The sequence below is a fragment of the Callospermophilus lateralis genome, chromosome 1 (genome assembly GCF_048772815.1).
Source record: "Callospermophilus lateralis isolate mCalLat2 chromosome 1, mCalLat2.hap1, whole genome shotgun sequence".
NCBI lineage: Eukaryota > Metazoa > Chordata > Mammalia > Rodentia > Sciuridae > Callospermophilus > Callospermophilus lateralis.
In genome coordinates this window covers 8,630,217-8,648,304 of record NC_135305.1, presented here as the reverse complement: position 1 = coordinate 8,648,304, position 18,088 = coordinate 8,630,217, and the positions used below count along the sequence as shown (strand labels likewise).

The window sequence follows — 18,088 nt, the reverse complement described above, 5'->3', positions numbered from 1 at the left end:
TGGGTGCATCCGCCCTCTTCTCCCTGAGGACAGTGGTGAGCATGCTCTGCGTACACTTTCCAGGGCACACGGGCATTCTTCCATCTGAAGTCCTATCACCTTCTTGGTAACCATTCCTTTGTCTCTGGCTCAGTTCTCAGACTCCAAATGCCCAGGGGAAGAATTTTTCCAGTCACCGCCAAGGACATGGCTTGCCCTTCCTCTGAGGCTCAACTTCTACCCTGGGGATTAAGTAGAGTCCAGGAGATACTCTCCCCAAGACCTGACTGCAGGCCCCAATTCATTTCTATTAAAGGGCATTTTAGGACAATAAAAAGAAAATAAATGTCGAGACACTACATCTTACATACATTAACACGTATATTTATCATTTTAAATGTTCGAGAATAAGTCAAAGTAATCTACAGAGATACAAGTCAGAGCAGTGACCACCCTTAGGAAAAGGGAAAAATTCATTGTCCTCACCCAACTGAACCAGGAGGGAGTCCAAAGAACTTTCTGGGTGGTAGAAACCGTCTGTCTTGATCCAAGGAATGATTACATTTGTAAAAACTTGTTCAACTCCATAGTTAAGACTTGCACATTTTACCAGGTATAAAATATACTTCAGCGGGAAAAAAAAAATTAGGAAAATGAAAACTCCTGCTGTGAGAAAAATCTCAAATGACAAAAATGTTACTAAAACACCTGATTTTTCAACAAGAGAGAGATGAAGGGTCTGAGCTGACCCAAGACCGGTCTCTGAACCTCCCTCCGACAGTGTCATGTTGGCTTGTAAAGCAAGAAGGTCACCTAGGTCATCTGTAAGACCTCCTGCAGCATTAGCAGCTCTGTGAGTCGGTCAGAGACCATCAGCTTCAAGTGTGGATTCCCCTGCCCCCATCTCCAGTGAACTCATAATTAAGCAGCACCTTAACTTTCCATATCAGAGCTCTTGGTTCTCCTGCAAATGATCAGAGGAGGGCTTTCCCAGAGCAAGTGACAGCTGCTTCAAGGAATGCCACTCCACATAAATGCTCCAACTAAATGTAATCAGGATGTTTCCTAAAATCATTGACACCTTGCTGTGAATGCTAAGGACCCAACTGAATGGCCTGAGGTACCTCAGGCTCAACCCATCAAAACTGAACCCCCATAAGCCCTCTCCAGTACTCCCCAACTCTGTTAATGTCACCACCTCATTATCCAGATTAGAAAAATCAAATTCAAATTCATGTTTCACTTACCCGCACCCCATAGTGGATGGACTGCTGATCTTGACAGAACACTGTATTTTTAAAATAGAAAATAATTTTTAAAATTATTTAAGATAGAAAATAATTTTCTTCCTGCAAGTCATGATACCAGAAAAATCCCAGAGAAAGCATCAATTACTGGTTGCAATAAGGCAGATGGAACATGGAAGCAAAGATAATAAAGTCTTCTCAAAATTCTTTGTCTTCTGTGATGGTTTTGCTGCTTGAATTCCCAGATTCGAGATTCAAATGGGCTTCCGATTTGTCTCCCTCACTATGGTCCCTTTCTCCTGACATCTACCCACCCTCCCCACTAAGGCCACATTTCTATAGATCTAGCTCTGTTTCTCCTTTCCTTACAGACCATAATGGTTTCTCAATACCTTACAAGACAAACACTTCATCTTGATAAATGATTCAAGGCTTTGATTTTACTTCCTAGTCTCTGTCTCCCATGCAAGTCTTGCCACTTGCCCACCAGCACAGTGTACCTGACTTCAGTCACCTCCACCTAGGGACATCCCCTGGACACCATCCACACTTTCCTAAGACTTGCTTTGTCTGCCTGCTCTGGAATTCTGTTCCCTCATTGAAATCCAGCTCACATGAAAGATTTGTTTCCATCTTGATTTAAAATATATATTTAAAAAAAAAAAGTATGGCAGAAGACTTCATTTTTCTAAAAAAAAAAAAAATCAAGTTTTGCAAGACAATTAAGTTGGTGCATTGCCTAGAAAATAATAAGCATCCTTCCTAACAAGCATCTTCGTGTAGTATTTCTCTGAACAGAGCGTAAGTCATATGTCATTACGAAGGAGAAATGCTGAAGTTTCATAAAGATATTTTTTTCTGATGGAATTTTCTTCTATCTCACTGTCTCTGATTCTAATGTTTTCTGCATTATTTATTGTATAAGGCAGGTCACAAAATCTTTTCCTTCAAAAAAAAAGATGGCATGTTAAAGTGTCAAAATGACTAACAACGGGAATCATCCTGTCTATGACCAGCTGGAAGACCGCAGGCTGACTAAGAAGAAAACAAATCAAAGAAGCTTGAATTCACACATTCCAAGACACAGAGAAAGAAGATGCCATTATTGCTAAATAATAAACACATGGATTAGTGAGGAAAGTCGGAATATATATGTGGAAGTTTAAGTTACAATAAGGTTAGAGTCCTTCCATCTGACAAAATCTGTACTACCTGTGTCTCTGCAGGCTCAATATTTTCATAAAAACAAAAGCTTCAAGGAAAGAGTTGGTGCCACAGTCAGTTAATGTGTGTTACTAATACTGGAGAATTGATTCAGCGCAGGATGACACTTGGGACCAATTAATTCAAAGCTGGTTAAAACAAAAAACAAAAAAAAAAAAAGAAGAAGAAGAAGAAGAAAAAAAAGAGATAATAAACCAGGAAACAGAGCTTCATTTAAATACAGTGAGTGACTGGAGTAGATTACTTGAAATAACTCAAAACCAAGAAATATCTCAAAGGACCAAGACAACTAACTAAGTACAAACAACACGGGGTTCTTACAAGCTGTCAGACAAACAACATGTAATTAAAATTGTGTAAGAAGACACTGGCTACTGGATGTCAAACAGAAAACAGCAATTTACAAATGAAAAATTCAGGGAATTATCTTTTTAAAGACACATTCTGCTGAAATTACAAGACAGTTTTCAATAACAGTCAAGATAGAAGAAAAGGAAAGCCGGGAAGCCTTACCTGAAGGACTGGCAGGACTGAGGCCATGACTAAATGTGTTCTTCCTAAAACCTGGAGAAAAGCAAATTTGTTTCTATTTTATCATGTCCCTGATTTTTGTTTGTTGTTTTTCATTTTCTAGACCAGGCACTTTCTCATGTTGTGGAACTGTGCTCTGGAAGTTTCTGAGCTGGTTGTTGGGACTCTGGAAAGTACTTTCCTGTAGACCCAACATTGTATAAGGCATTCCTCTTTCACAGGGAACCATAAAGGGCTTTATGATTCTTGTTAACGGTTCTTCCAGGCTTCACGGGCCAGGTGGAGTCCTCGGTGCTAGGATTTGGAGGCCATATGCTCTAGAATAGAAATGTTGAAGAACAAAGAATGAATTCCATATGGAGCTTGTTCGTGATGCTCTTCTCACAGGGAAAGCTTTAATTTGTCCTTATGATATTCAAGGCACAGTGCTCCTGCAGGCACGGGGGCTGCTTGGGCAAGCCCAGGAGCATGCACCTATCTACAGGGCTCCCTCACAGCTCACAGCCACTTCTTTGCTCCCCAACATCAACAACTTAGAGAATCCCACTCATTCATTCAAATATGGTATAACCTATATACATTAAAGGTATCACAACGTTCTGACATAGACCTGGTACTGGAAGTAAAATTATTACTACACCACAATCCATCCCTTCAAATTCCAGTGGTCTGAGAAGAATGATCCTCTAGTCATTTGTTTTTGTTTTTGTTTTGTTTATGTGATAAGAGAGTGAGGATGAAGATATATTCTTATTGAGGAATAAGATAGACGGCTGTGGTTTCAGTGGCTATAAGTGGTCCATAAGCATACTGTGCTCTGGTCCATGAAGATCTTGCACAGAGTGACTTAGATAGACACCCAGGTTCCTTTTGTTCTGTGGTCCCACCATCTCCCAGAGCCCGGAAGCATCTACACCCAGGTTGTTACATAGTCCATCTGCCTCCTACATGGAGCACATTTCAGCATTTGGAGGGATAAATAGATTATTATGTCAACAAGTTGGGGGCGTGGCCTTGGAAAGATTGAGAAATACAATGTTGCTAGAGAACTGGGGGGTGGAGAAGCATCTCTTGCCTTCACCACCTTGGCCCAGAATGACACACCTTCCTTTGCTCTCAGCTCATTGGTCACATGGCTTCACTGAGGTACATGGGGCCCAGGAAATGCAGCACTTGGAGGGATGGCAGTTTTGCAGAGATAGTTCTGGAAAGGAGAAATAAACTTTTTAGCAAGTTGCTAGTCTCTTCCACGGGTACTATGGCAACAAAAAAGGAGTAAGCTTCAGCCTCACCTGAAGAAATTCAAGTGGGTTTCCAGAAGATGCAGCATTTGGTTTGCATGGAAGGATGACAGGCACATAAATATGAGACAAAGGTGTTTTCCCAGGGAACAAACAGCATAGGCAAATCCAATATTGGAGGAAAATCACAGGCATATACACAACAGGACGTCATATGTCTAAAGCCCAAGGATCACTTAAAATATATTTTATTTTTACAGAAATGACCCACCACATATCTGTGTTAGGTTTGACAAAGGAAAAGCTGGGCAGACCCAAGGCCTCTTAGGAAAGTATGCTATTGTGGATGGTGCTAAAATGATCGAATTTGGGTTTCTGCATCTCTGAACTTGATTCCTCTGATGAGAACTGACGTGAATGCTAAATGAGTTCTCATGAAGAGTGGTTGATATTTAGAATTCTGCAGGGTCTTTCTGGGTAACTGCAACCAGAGCCAATGAATAATAGAAGCAGTGTATATCTGTCAAGTGTAATTATAGCACTGGATTATGCTCATCTTGCATTTGATTCCTGTATACATTAGTTTAAACATCGAAACATGCTGGTACTTCAGACCTGGGAGGATTTTACTTTGAAAAATAACATGCCCTTAGTTTAGTCATTTTTAATAGGAAAAGGATTCACATCTGTTGCAAAATTATTTCATGGTAAAGTTTGATCACTCTTGTTTTTAAGATCTTTCCAAGTTTCTAAATACAAGAAAGCAGTAAGGAGGAATGTTTCAGCCTAGTTTTAAATTTCCTCTACTTTTTTTCTATTTAAATGAAATCTTGTTCTCTGCATTTTGATGAACTAATCTCTCTGATTAAACGTTTGTTAAAATTATAGCATAGAGTTGCTTAAAATGTCACCAATCTTTGCAGAAGAAAGTAGAAATTATGGGATTGTAACTTTTAAATTATACAAATATTGTTTCTCAATGATTTAAAAATACATAGAAGCAAAGAGGATAAAACAAAAAGAATCAGCTCTAATTTTATATTCTGATATGTTTAAATTACCATTTTGGTATCTACATTTCCAAACATTTTCTATGCTTTTATCTATAATTTTTTACAGAAAAATGAGATCATATGATACATACTGTTTCATAACCTACTTTTCTTCATGTAATAATATTTTAGAAACTCAATTCTCTGTCAATTTTTTTTAAAACTCCACACTAGTAAGTTTTTTCAACTGAAGGCAAGCATTATATTAGAATCTCCTAGAGGGCAGAGGGCATCTATAGTATGAAAAACAGTGTGATATTATATTTGGAAAACAAAACCAAGAAGCTATTATTTTTATAATATAGCCATAGAATATAAAATACAAGAATTCCTGTTGGCTGGGAAGGTGTTTATCTGAGATTCTGGATGTTGTTATATGGTCCATCTGGGTCCTATATGGGGCACATCAGCATTTGGAGGGATAAGTAGATGATTATGTCAACAAGTGGGGGCGTGGCCTTGGAAAGACTGAGAAATACAATGTCTCAAATGCCAAGCATCTCATTTTACCCACCATCCCCTGTAGTTGAGCTTCACTTTTCAAAGATGAGTTTTCACACATGCTGATCTACCTTCTTGTCACTCGCTCTCCATCACACCCCATGACAGCAGTCTACGTACTTAGCACATCACAAAGTTGTAGGATGCTTTCGTTTTCTAAGTCTTGCTCATGTGCTGCAGCCACAAGCACCAGGGCAGACAAGATGCTGAGACCAAGGCCTCACTGGGGAAGGCCAAGCACGGAATTGCCCCACAGGACAATGCCACTTGTGGATGACCCTGTTCCCAGAGCTGTCCCAATCAGTGCACTCACTTGTCAAGGGCCTGTCCAACCTGCCTGAGGCAGAGGCTTGTGACTTGCTTGATCAGACTCACAGCCGCTCTCCTGAAGGAACTGCTAAGAGAGAAACCATGCTCCCTTAGTTCACCAACTCAGAAAAAAAGTATAGGTGGTGGTTTGAACATTGTTCCAACGGGCCCTAAGAAAGTTCTTGCATGTTTTATAGGTACAGACATCAGAGAGGCAAAATGTTATCTATGCACCTTATATACAGGGTGGTTTTATTTTCAGCTGCTGTGTTCAGAAACAAAGAGAAGAGTGTTTTATGCTGCATTGTCATTATTATTTAATGTCACCCATTTCCAGAGAAATGCTTTGTGCAAGTAGAATTTGTTGGTATGACCCTAAGGGATCCTGTGAAAAGATTTGTTTCTTTTCAGAGGAGGAAATACACAGTTTGACCTCTAGGATCCACTAACTTCTGCAACTTTCATGAAGTATCTACCCTAAAACCCCCAACCCCAAGATTTTATACTTTAAATATTTGGTTTAGTTAGCTTTTTCACTGATGTGGCCAAAAGATCTGACCATAACAATTTTAGGGAAGGAAAATCTTATTTGAGGGCTCACAGTTTCAAAAGTCTCAGTCCATAGACAGCAGGCTCCATTCCTCAGGGCTCAAGGTGAGGCTAAAGAGTAAGGCAAAAGAGTGTGGTGGAGGGAAGCAACAAACATGAGGATCTGCAAGTGAGAAAGACTAAGCTTAGCTCACCAAATATATACCTCAAAAACATGGCCCCAGGGACCTACCTCTTCCAGCCACACCCTTCAATTATCTCTCAGTTAATCCCATGGGGAATTGATTCACTGATTGGGTTAGGACTCTCATAAGCCAACCATTTCACCTCTGAATATTCTTGCGTTGTCTCACCCATGAGCTTTTGGGACACCTCATGTCCAAACCATTACAATATTCAAGCTGCAGGGTCTTCATTTCCAATAGTCACTACTAAGATAAAGAGCAAATTAATGGCAACTAAAGAAAAACCAACAAAAATAATTTAGATCAGTTATGCACCTCTTGCAAAGTTTCCAAAGTAAAAGAGTTTAAGAAGTCCTTCACACTCTGTTATGTAGAAAAGAAGTGGGTCTCCTTTCCTCCAATACATGTCACCTTTCCCACTTACATTCTGTTGACCCCACATCTGATGTCATAATGGAACAAAATAAATCTCCTCTTATATTGTGAGTCCATAGCATATAGAATATAGGTCTCCATTTGTCATTTTTGATTTCCATTGTTTTTTTTTTTTTCCCCCATTGGAGAGATCTTTTCTGGAGTCATACCAAGATGACACTTGAAAATTTTTCTAGAAAGGAAAAAAAGAATTGCTACAAACCAAAGGTGACCTGCAGCTGGGGTGGAAGCTCAGTATGTAGCAACCAAGATGCAGACCTCTCTTCTGCTCTCTTCCTGAGGGATTTACCCACAGCTCTCAACAGCAGACACGCTCCTTCCCAAGCCCCATCCTCTCATTCCCAGATCTCGTGTTTGGCTTTTCCTCATTATCCAGGTGTTCATCAGGACAGCCGGCCACAGCTGGGTCACAGTCAGCATCAATTCATTGACTGGATGTTCTCGCCTTTTCGGTTTCAGTTTCGTCCAAGTTAATGCCTGTCAGTGTTTCTTCCTACTCCAGCTCTTTCAGCCTTCAGTTGCGTTCCCTTGTTTGGATCTCACATCCCACAGTTCCCTCTACTTGATCTCTCCAAAGTCAGGAGCCTCCAGGAACCTGTTCTCCCTGAGGTCGCCTAAAACCAACCTCCCAAATTTCCCTGGGGCTCTACCAAAACACTCATCTTTTAATGAACTTTTTCTCATTTTGTTGCAACACTTGAATGTGGTCAAGAGGAAAGTTTCTTTGATATCCATTTCTTCCTTAATTACCTCGGGGGACTCTGTAGGCATCCAGTTTCATGGTTTCTCTAAAGAAGATTCTACATTTCCTTTTATCACAAACTGCATCCCCAGAGTCACTGTCTAGGGTTTTCATCTATTTTTCCAAACCTGGGACCTCACTACCCAGCGCACATGTCTCTACTTATCCAACCAGGAGGGTATTTGAAACCCCCTTGACTGTCCTGCTCAGGGCACAGGGTATTATTTCTAGCTACGTAACATTTTGAAGTAGTTTTTATCTTTTTCCTGTTTAAATCATATAGGTCCATTAATATTCAAGAAGTTATTCTCAGAAGGTGGTTAAATGCATGGAGAAAACTAAAATTAGAAAGGCTTTGCATTTTAAAGCCAGCTGTCTGCCTTTGCATGACCAATGGAATCTCCCTTTCCCTTCCTTTTCTCTGTGGATGCCTTTGTTTGTGAAGTTAGTTTTTAACCATAATAAAAAGCTTAAAGGCCAAAATACATGAAGAGAAAGATTTCTCATACTCAAGAGGTTATCAAGATACCAGAGACTTTAAAATGAGTTCATAACACAGATTCTTAAGCTCCAGGCATTTCCTTGAAGAATTTCCCAAAAACTTCAAATAAATTTTCTTTGCCAATGTTCATTTTCAGATGAGTGTAACACTCATACATATATTCACATCAGAAGAATCTCTACCCTCACAAACAGACTACACTACCAGAAAAAGTGAGTTTTTTTTTTCAATTTCCTGCACAACATTAAAGCCAATACAATATAGCGAGGAAAACAAAAACCTCTGTAGTAGTCACTACTGGATCTTCTGTCTCACAGCCTCGATTTCCTTACCTAAGCAGTGAGGGTGAGCTTGGAGGTTAAAGCTCATTCTCCAAAATCTTTAGACTTTAACAATCACATAGTTCTAAACTGAAGCATTCAGAGTTATTGGCTTTGTAGAGATAAAAATCAACTGCAAAATTAGAGACACTGCCATCCCCATAAGACTACACACAGTTCTGACACCAGTTCAGGGGGTCCCCAGACCACCCCCAGTTTCAATAATTCAGGGGAGGTTCTCTGAGCTTCTGTGTTCAGAGTCTTTACTGAGGCTCTGTTAAGTAAGACGGCTGACTGCACAGAGTTTCCAGCCCCTACAGGGCAGGACTGGGTAACCCAAGCCCCTTGTCCTACATCAAATTGTTGGTCACTCTAGCGTGGACAACCCCCCTCCTAACTATCATTTGGTATGGCCAGGCCCCACCTTATATCATATCATTCAACTCTCTGATATGACCCAAGGCTCCCAGGCTACCGAAGAAACCCTTATTAGGCAGGATATTCCAGGGGTTAGACATTACCTTCCTAAAACCAAGGGCAAAAGCCAGAACTCTTTGGGGGCAAGGTTAAATTTTTAAATTTTTCAAAATTTTGAAACTATCACACTCCAGCGTTAACGATGTGTGGGGTACAGTGTGACATTTCAATACATGTACACAATGTGTAATGACCTGATGAGGGTCACTGGCAAAGCTATCACCTCATTTATTCTTCCTCTGTGTTAAGAGCATTTGAGATCTTCTCTACTGGGTATTTTGAAATATTTGATTAACTGCTGTCAATCATGTTACCTAAGGTACCCTAGAATATGATGTTATTCCTTCCATCCTGCTGCACCCTCGTACCCACTATCACCTATACCCTTCCCGGGCTGTGGTAACCACTATGCTCTTCTCTACTTTTGTGAGGGGTAGAGTTAAATTCCTTACCACACAGTTTTTAAAATCTTCCCATTGAGGACAAGGAAGCATGAGATTCGTAGGTAACTTATTACTAGGAGAAAATTTGGAAATCCCAGTATTTCTTAAAGTAGGATCCCAGGACCATGTGCATCAAATCCCTTGGCATTAACATCTTGCAGGCCGCAGGGTCCTACCTCAGCATACTGAACCTGAGTCTCTGTAAGAGGAACTGAGGAAGATGCACTTAAGCACACTCCCCTGGCAGTTTCTCTTGCAGGCCAAAATGTGACAAATGCAATTATGATGCAAGTTCCTTACCCCTAAAAGTAGAGGGGAGACAGTGTGAGATGCAGCGCAGGGAAAAGCTGCTTCTAGCTGCTCTGCTAGCTCATGAGTAGATGGTCACTGGTCCTCAGACATCAAGTGTGTAGGGACATTGAGCACCATTTGTTTCAAGCAGACAGAATTAATCTATCATGTTTCTAGAATGAGAAAATATTCATTGCGTTGCTTCTGATCTTAGGGCAGAAACTTGTGGAATATGCATTCCAGAGGGCTCGGAGAGGCTTTGAAAATGGCCTCCTTCATTTCCTTCATTTACTCACACACCTTTCAGTGCAGACCCTGCGGCTGGCTTTGTTCCAGGTGCTAAGGGCAGAACAGTGACCGAAAGAGAAAACTCCCCTGCCTTGGCGAAGCCAGGAGCACATCCATATCCTCTGGTTGTTTTGTTCAATCAGGAAAAAGGAGGAAGGGGAGCCCAGGGAGGACTTTGCTGTTGAACACAGACTGCTCAGGGAAGGAATCTCGAATATGGGGATTTGTGAGCAGAGAGGGAAAGGAACAGCCATGGAGCTCTTTGGGTACAGGGAGCAGCCGGCACTAAGGCCCTGAGACAGGAGCAGTGTCAACTGTGGTGAGGGAGAAAGCCTTCCATGGTGGAGTTAGATCAAGACGGAGAGATGAAGAAATGGGTGCATGCAGCACCAGTCTCTCAAGGAGTTTGGCCAGAAAAGGGAGAGAGGAAATGGTACCCAGTGGGGAAACAAGGCCAGGGGAAGGGCTTCGTCAACGGTAGAGATTGGCGACATGTTTGTGTGGAATAGTCTGGGAGAAATGAAAACTAGTGGTGCTGCCGTGGAGAGCGGGGCCAGTCCTTAGAGAGGCGTCCCCATCAAGTGAGGGGCACCAGCCTGGGCTTGGGGGCCACTGCCTTAAGTAGGAACACAGTGTCCTCTCTTTCTCCTTTTCTTCATCTCGGATTCCCACAGTGGCCTCCTTTCCTTCCGATGCCTTCTCAAGTTCTGGAAGTTATTTTGATATCCTTGGGGGGAGCAGGTAAAAATGTCCATAGCACTCCCCCCAGGAAAGCCAGGCGGACAGATCTGTTCTTCCAGTTATCGGTTTTGTTGGATGAGTCCAGTGAGATTTCTGTACAGCGCTCCATGGAAACTCTCTCCTCTTGACAGGGGAGACGTGGATCTTAGCCAGGCCATGACCCTGACAACCAGCCGCTCCTCACGCCCCTGTGCGTGCCTTCGCTGTCTTTCCTCTTTACCTGTTCCACCTTGAATGGCCATGTTTGTTCTGCTGCCTCCAACGGAGTCTTCGGGTCTAATGTCTAAATGTTACCTCACCTGCTGGGGGAACTCAGAGCCAAAGAGTCTGCTCTCTGGCCAGCTGTTAAGTTTATCACCCAGTACATTAAGCCCAAGGTGACTGGTGGAGGAAGTTTATGTTGAGTTCCTACGAGAGACAATAGTGCCACCTGCTGGAATGTGCTTGACCGGAGGGCGGGGGGGGGGGGGGGGGGGAAGGACTGCAAGAGCCGTCCCTGCTTTTGCTCCATTGGCTGTCCTAAGGGACCCAGAAGTGATGACCCAGCTTTATTCAACAGTGATTTCTGCCACCTGTGTTATTTTTTGAAACCAATATGCTACTTTGTACATTTATCTTTTAAATGACTCTCTTTTCCCCCTATAATGATTCGATATTTAAAACTGCCATGAAGACTAACTAGCTATATTTTAGTTTGTTATTTCTCTTAGAATCTTATGAAAAGTAGCGTATAGAATGTTGAAGTTTGAAAAAACCTTGGACGTAACCTAGTTCGGTGACCTCAAACACCTTCTGGACACAGAATTCTTGGAAATCTGGTCCTCACTTCAGACACCAGCTCACTGAGGCCCCAAAGAGCAAAAGGGCAAATCTTGGACTAGACTTCATCTGTACTGACCCCCAAGCCATGCCCTATGTCACCTGGACACTTACACCTGCGTAAAAGTGGCTTAAACAACACTGACTACCTAAGCTCTAAGGGAGACTGATCAAGGATGATTTAAGAGCTGAACAGTCTCACCAAGGGCCAAGTTCATCCCACTGCCCCCTCTATTCTCTGCATGTCCGATGTTTGAAAGAGGGTTGCAGCAAAACCCACCACTTCCCCTCAGGATCAAGGGGCAGGAAAGGGACTGTTTCTTCCTCATGTCTCCTATAAGCTAAGAAATCTTTCCTAAAGACCACAAAAGGACCCTGCTCCTGTCCCATTGGCTAGGGGGGAACTCTGCCCCATCGACGTAGGCTATAGGCAAGGAGCATGGAGTTGCCAAACGTGTCTTGGTGAAATCCAGATTCACTGAGGGTCAGGCTGTCCTCACCAGAGGATGAGACTCTGAAAACTCTTAAATTCCCAAGCCAGTTTCAGTCACTCACAAGGGAAACGGTCTGAGCATGGGATGTTCTCCATGGCTCTTCCATTTCTTTTTGTCCTCTGAGCATCAAGCATTAGCAACTTTATCCTTGCCTCGCTAAGGACATGTGTATGACCACATCCTCGGAAGACAGATAGAGTCCTCCTCCAAGGCAGAGGGGCCATTTTTTTTTTTCCTGGCCAGGAAAATAAAGACAGTGTCCCCAGTGCAAAAATTGGGCAGATTTGCTAATAGCTCCTTTAAGATTGCGGTTTTCTAAACTCAGGGTTCCTCAGCTACAAAGCTCACCTTCAATGTGCAGCATCAACCCATGCTATCTCATGTCACCCCCATGGGACTTGGGGGACAGGGGCAAAGGAAACCAATACAAACAGGAAGCCTGCTATGTTGTGAATGTAAAGGTCCCTTGTCTCTGACTCAGGTGGCTCATGTCTTCTGCCAGCATCATGAAACTGACCAGCTAACTCGTTAGCATGAAAATAGGGTAAAGTTGGACCCATCCCCGTTCTTGACACTATTGGAAAGGCAACAATTCACGCCTGCCACGGTGCCCGTTCCAAGGAGCCATGCTGTAGACACCCACTTCTCAAATGCTTATTTCTGGAAATGAGGATATTTTCAGTGTTTAAGAAATTCCTTCCCACGGGCAGAAACAGGGCAGTGCTTTGGTCTCCAAGTGGGGACACGTCAAGAGAGGAGAGTGTCATTGGATCTGTGTCTCCCAAGCTGCCTCCCTTTTATTCGCTCACTGACTCTCTCTATAATTATCTCTTTTAAAATGTCAGTCGCTCTCACCCAGAAGACCAAGAGCAATCAGCCACAAACTGAACTTTAGAAGCTTTTAAAACACCCTGGCTGTCTGCCTGGGAGATGGGATTTCTCAAAGGCATCCCTCAGCACTGTCAGGGAAGCTGACATTGAGCGACAGAGAGGAGGAGCCCCTCCCTTCTCTCTCACCCTGGTCTGAGCCCCTTCCCCAGGGGGCAGCAAAGGGCGGAGGGACCTGCATACTTCTTGGGCAGAGCCTGATGGAGGCTCACTGGGTGGGGGTCGTTGCTCCGAGGTGGCCCTTGGCCTTGAGTCCCTCTTAGGGCGCCCTGTGGGGGACAGAGGCCCAAGAAATATGTATGGCTATTAAGGAGACCACGGTCAAGGTGAAGAAATAGGGATCCATCGTGCCCAACCGAGAAAAGTGTGGCTGTTTTCTAATCACCTCTGGTGCTCAGAATCTCTCCAGATGGTGACACTTGAAAGCAACTGGACAAAGATTCATCATAGCAAAGGGACAGCAGCAGAGGAAATGAGGCCAGCATCTATCTCCTCAAGTCAAACCTTGGGGTTGGGCTCAATTTATCCCTAAATGCTACGTCCCTGGTGATAGTTGATGCCTTTCCAATGAAGCCATCTTCCCCACACGGCTCAGGAAGCCTCCTTCTCCTGCTGTCCTGACCACTTGCATTTTTAAATGCATCTGCAGAGAGATAGTTCCGTGGGAACAGGACAGATTCCATCTTAAAGCAAAGCTTTTTTCCCCTGGATCGTGGCAAATCTCTGGAGAAAGATCACTCAGTCTGTGGGTCACTCTGCCGACTCCCTGAGTCCTGTTCAGAGTTCCCCAGACCCCACAATGGAGGTCCCTGGCCTGCACATTAAATCCTGTCCCAGTGACCCCTGAGGGCAGGGCTCCTAATTTGGATGAGATGTTTTACTGGAGTGTATATGGAGTCACCACAAGCCTTAAAATTAAAGTTCTCTTTCTAATGACATGAAGGATCAAAATTCCTTGGTACAATTAGGTTGATTAAATTGAGTCCTGTGTCGAATATGCCTGTAGCTCAATAAAGTTAATGCAGCTTTCAGAGAGGCCCGGCACAGAGGCCGGGAACAGCCCAGGTCCTGAGAGAATCCGGCCCACTGTGGTTTTTAAATTAGAAGTTTGATTGCTTGCGACACCATCTCAAAATGGTACCAGCCCAAAGAAACTGAATTTTCCATTAGCCGTGGAAAAAAAAATGACAGATATTTAATTAAACCACTTAGAGATTAGGCAGAGGCTTATTGATGGAGAGAGGGCTGGATATCTTTATAAGCAAAGTCAGGAAATTCGCTGGTGTGCCACATCTTTAAAGTTGATATGAATTCACAGAGCCTTGAGCAGTCCGGGATGTGTCTGCTGCTCCAACAGGAAGCTGCCTCTCCTGCCAACCCCCAGAAAAATATAAACTTTGAAACCTGTTTATAAAGCACTCGGTGGTCACTGAGGAACATCACACAAAACTTAAAGTGTGAAATAAAGAAGCCGTTTTAATTAAAGTTGACAAAGCAACCACCAAATCCATCCAGCTCTTGCTAGGAGGTGATTTACTGCAGAGGCAGGTTGGCTTGTACATCTTTGGAAGAAAGAACTTTGTGGTCAGTGCTGGAGGGCAGGTCACAGGAAGGATCCAGCACCCCAGATGGAAACCAGCCAAGGTCTGCAAAGCAGGAAGCAGCTAGGCTCCGTGCTGCAGGAATGCTGTGCAGCCTCTGGGACAGCCACAGCTGGTCCCAAAGGGGCGCAGGTCACCTTCGTTGCTTGGTAATTCATACATCCATGACTTTCAAAGATGGATAAAATAAACTTTTGTAAATTCCCCCAAAGTGGTAGTTCTACACTCCAGCTCCCTTTTAATATCCTCCGGCGAGCTTTTGGAAATACTGGTGTCTGCTCCAAACCAACTGAGCCAGACTGTCTGAACCCAGGTGTTCCAAAAAGCTCTTCAGGTACCTGCAAAGTGATGCCCTCAGAGCTGTGGAAGAGGTCAGTTGTAAAAAGAATCAAAGGGTCTCAAGCTCTAAATTCTGACAAACCTGGACTCAGGTTCTTTAACTGGAAAGAGTCACTGGTGGTAACTTCTTAGAAAGCTCCTGAAGGTTGAGTAGGGAAACAAGTGTCTGCGTGGCACATAGAGGTCCCCCCAAAGGAATTGATTTCCTCCCCTTTAGCAATGCATCGACGCTTACCTCCCTCAAATGATTCTAGTGGATGTGCATGGTAGGTACACACGGTGGTGGGATTCACTTTGTAGCCAGTGCCCAGAGGAGATGATTTTTGTCTCCCTGCTTTGTTCTCTGAAGAATCCTCTGCCGTTTGGTAGCTGGGAGAATATACTCACGGGTCTTCCATACTTTCTGCTCCTGCAGCTGCCACAGAAGTGTCCTTTTCATTCGATGTTGGAAATGGGCCAGTGGAGATTGTAGTGAGGTCGCCCTCCTCTCTCAACGATGACCAGTGGCACCGGGTCACTGCAGAGAGGAATGTCAAGCAAGCCAGTCTCCAGGTGGACCGGCTGCCCCAGCAGATCCGCAAGGCCCCAACGGAAGGCCACACCCGCCTGGAACTCTACAGCCAGCTGTTCGTTGGTGAGTACCAGAAGGACAATCGTGACTTCCCTGTTGGTTTTAAGAAACTTCACCATGAAAAAAAAAAAAAAAAATTCTGAAGGGGGTTTTGATAGAGATCCTTCCAAAATAAGTTTCTGGTCCTCTTGTCTCTTCTAAGGCAGAATAGAAAGAGAACTCTCAGGAGACCTGGATTTGACATCACCCCTACTTTCTGGATTCAGGGTCCTCAGCCACAAGATCAGAGTGTGAACTGGGATGTCCCTTGGGCCCTCTGATGTCTGCAACTTTGGATTTGTGGTTTTAGACGATGTAAAGTTATTCGATTATTTAGGGCACTTACAACTGGGAGGAAGGAAGGGAGGGAGGGATAGAAGAAGGAGGAAGGGGAGGAAGAATGGGTTCTCTAAGTTCAAGTTTGCTTGAAACGGTGAGTAAGGGGAGAGGGGGAGCAAAGGAAGGAGCAAAAAAGGTAATGGACGATATTTAGATTTTCTGAAATGACAACTAGCAATCGTTCTTTCCTGTGCCCATTCTCAAGTTTCTAGGCAGAGAAAGACTGAGACTTGGGCTGACCTGGTGTACCTCCAGGTGGGAAAGAAGCCAGTGCTAATCAGAAAGTTAAACCCTGCCAAAAAGCCCATGAAGGAGGTCCAGCCGCTGGTCTTTTCACCAATGTCATTGTCATTGCTATTGACACATTCCAGGTGAACCTAACATTGCGGCAGAGCAATATCACTCTCCATGAAGTTTAATTGTTTTCCAGAATATTCATATTTCAGGAAGTTAGCATCTTTCCTCTAATGGTGGATTTGAAGGACTTTGTGGAGGCACAACCTTAGACCCACTCTCTGGGTTTCTGGGGGCTCCTTGCTCAGTTCAGCCAACTGCGGCAGGCTCCACCCAGCAAGCTGGCTGTGACCTGGTGCTATTCATATTCATCACAGCTGTTACCTGGGTGCCACCCTGATGGTAGAGCCTCACCAAGGGTCAGCTAATGTTAAAGAGGACCAGAGTCCCCACAGTGTCTTTCACAGTTGCTGTGGGATGATCAAAGAACATTAGAAAGTCATTTTTTTTAAAAAAAGATAAAATTGGGTGGCCACTCCTTTCATGTGATGAGGGCAAACTACAGAACGAAAGTGTCAGTTGATGAGCTTTGAAAAGGAGACCGACTTGTCAACAAGCCCATCCACCAGGGGCCATGGAAAGAGTTACGGGTTTTGAAATAAAATCGTCTGCAAACTCACTGGGAACTCACCTCTTTTCCAAATCCTTCCCTCAAATGGCGATCTCAGAATCCATCCGCTAAATATCAGGCCCATTGATTCCTGCTAAGCATGATGAGCAGATTTCACTTCATCAGTGTCTGCCCACCTACTTAGGGCAAGTTTCTTCCTGAATTCTGCTAATCCCAAACATGCTGGGCATATTCTACTTGGTTTTCCTTATACTGGGTGACTCTACTTGGCCCAATTTCCCATTTTTTTCTCACCTTGGCCCCAGATACAGATGTCCAACATGAGTTTTATCAGTTTGCACCCACACCTTAAAGGGATCTGAAAGAATTTTGGAGACCTAGTCAGGCTGTAAGATGAAAAGGGAAAGAGCATTTATGGTGGTCTGGAAAGGGAGGTTGATTCATTTAAAGAAAATGACATATGAGCAGAGCAGAACAGAGAGTGAAATCAGAATTCACAGAAAAATGAAATGTGAGGGACAGGCAGTGAAAGACACCTCAGGGGCAGTGAAGAGAACCAGGACGAGCAAAGGAAGGAAAGAGGAGAAGGTAATGTCACAGGAGGAAAGGGCTTTGTGGAAAGGTACTAGCAAGGCTATCAACTGCCACGAGTTTTAAAAAAAACCCATAAAGAGGATTCTGCCGTGGGCTCAGGTTGAGTCAGCGACTTCTCTTCACCTGATAATAAAAGGTGGGCTCGCGTTCCAGTTTCTAATTTCCTGTGATCTCAGAAGCAGGCCTGGAGCGCATCTCTCAGACACAAGCTAGTTGAGCCAATCTGAGAAATTTGGTTCTGCAGCAGAAGAACAATATTGTTCTGCACCAGGCTAAGTGCAGGGGAGCATCAAGTTTGGATAAATCAAGTTCAAGTTCAACAGCTGTGAATCCCAAAGCCAGTTCTCCCACAATCAATCATTCAGTAAGATGCAGGCAACCCGTGGACGGGTTTCAGTTCAGCTCTGGTAAAAACATTTCCTTGACCAAGTACCCCTACTTCCTCTCTGAGCCTCTTTCCTCGTCTGTCCAGTAAAGCAGTT

The 18,088-nt window shown here is 43.7% G+C and overlaps 1 protein-coding gene across 1 annotated transcript in view; it reads left to right on the top strand.

Moving 5' to 3' along the window:
- Cntnap2 (contactin associated protein 2) overlaps positions 1 to 18,088 on the top strand; it is a 1,322,317-nt gene that overhangs the window by 1,100,521 nt on the left and 203,708 nt on the right. Inside the window, exon 17 of the mRNA XM_076852920.2 lies at positions 15,614 to 15,832. Coding sequence (XP_076709035.2) covers positions 15,614 to 15,832 — 219 coding nt within the window. The remainder of the gene's footprint in view (positions 1 to 15,613; positions 15,833 to 18,088) is intronic.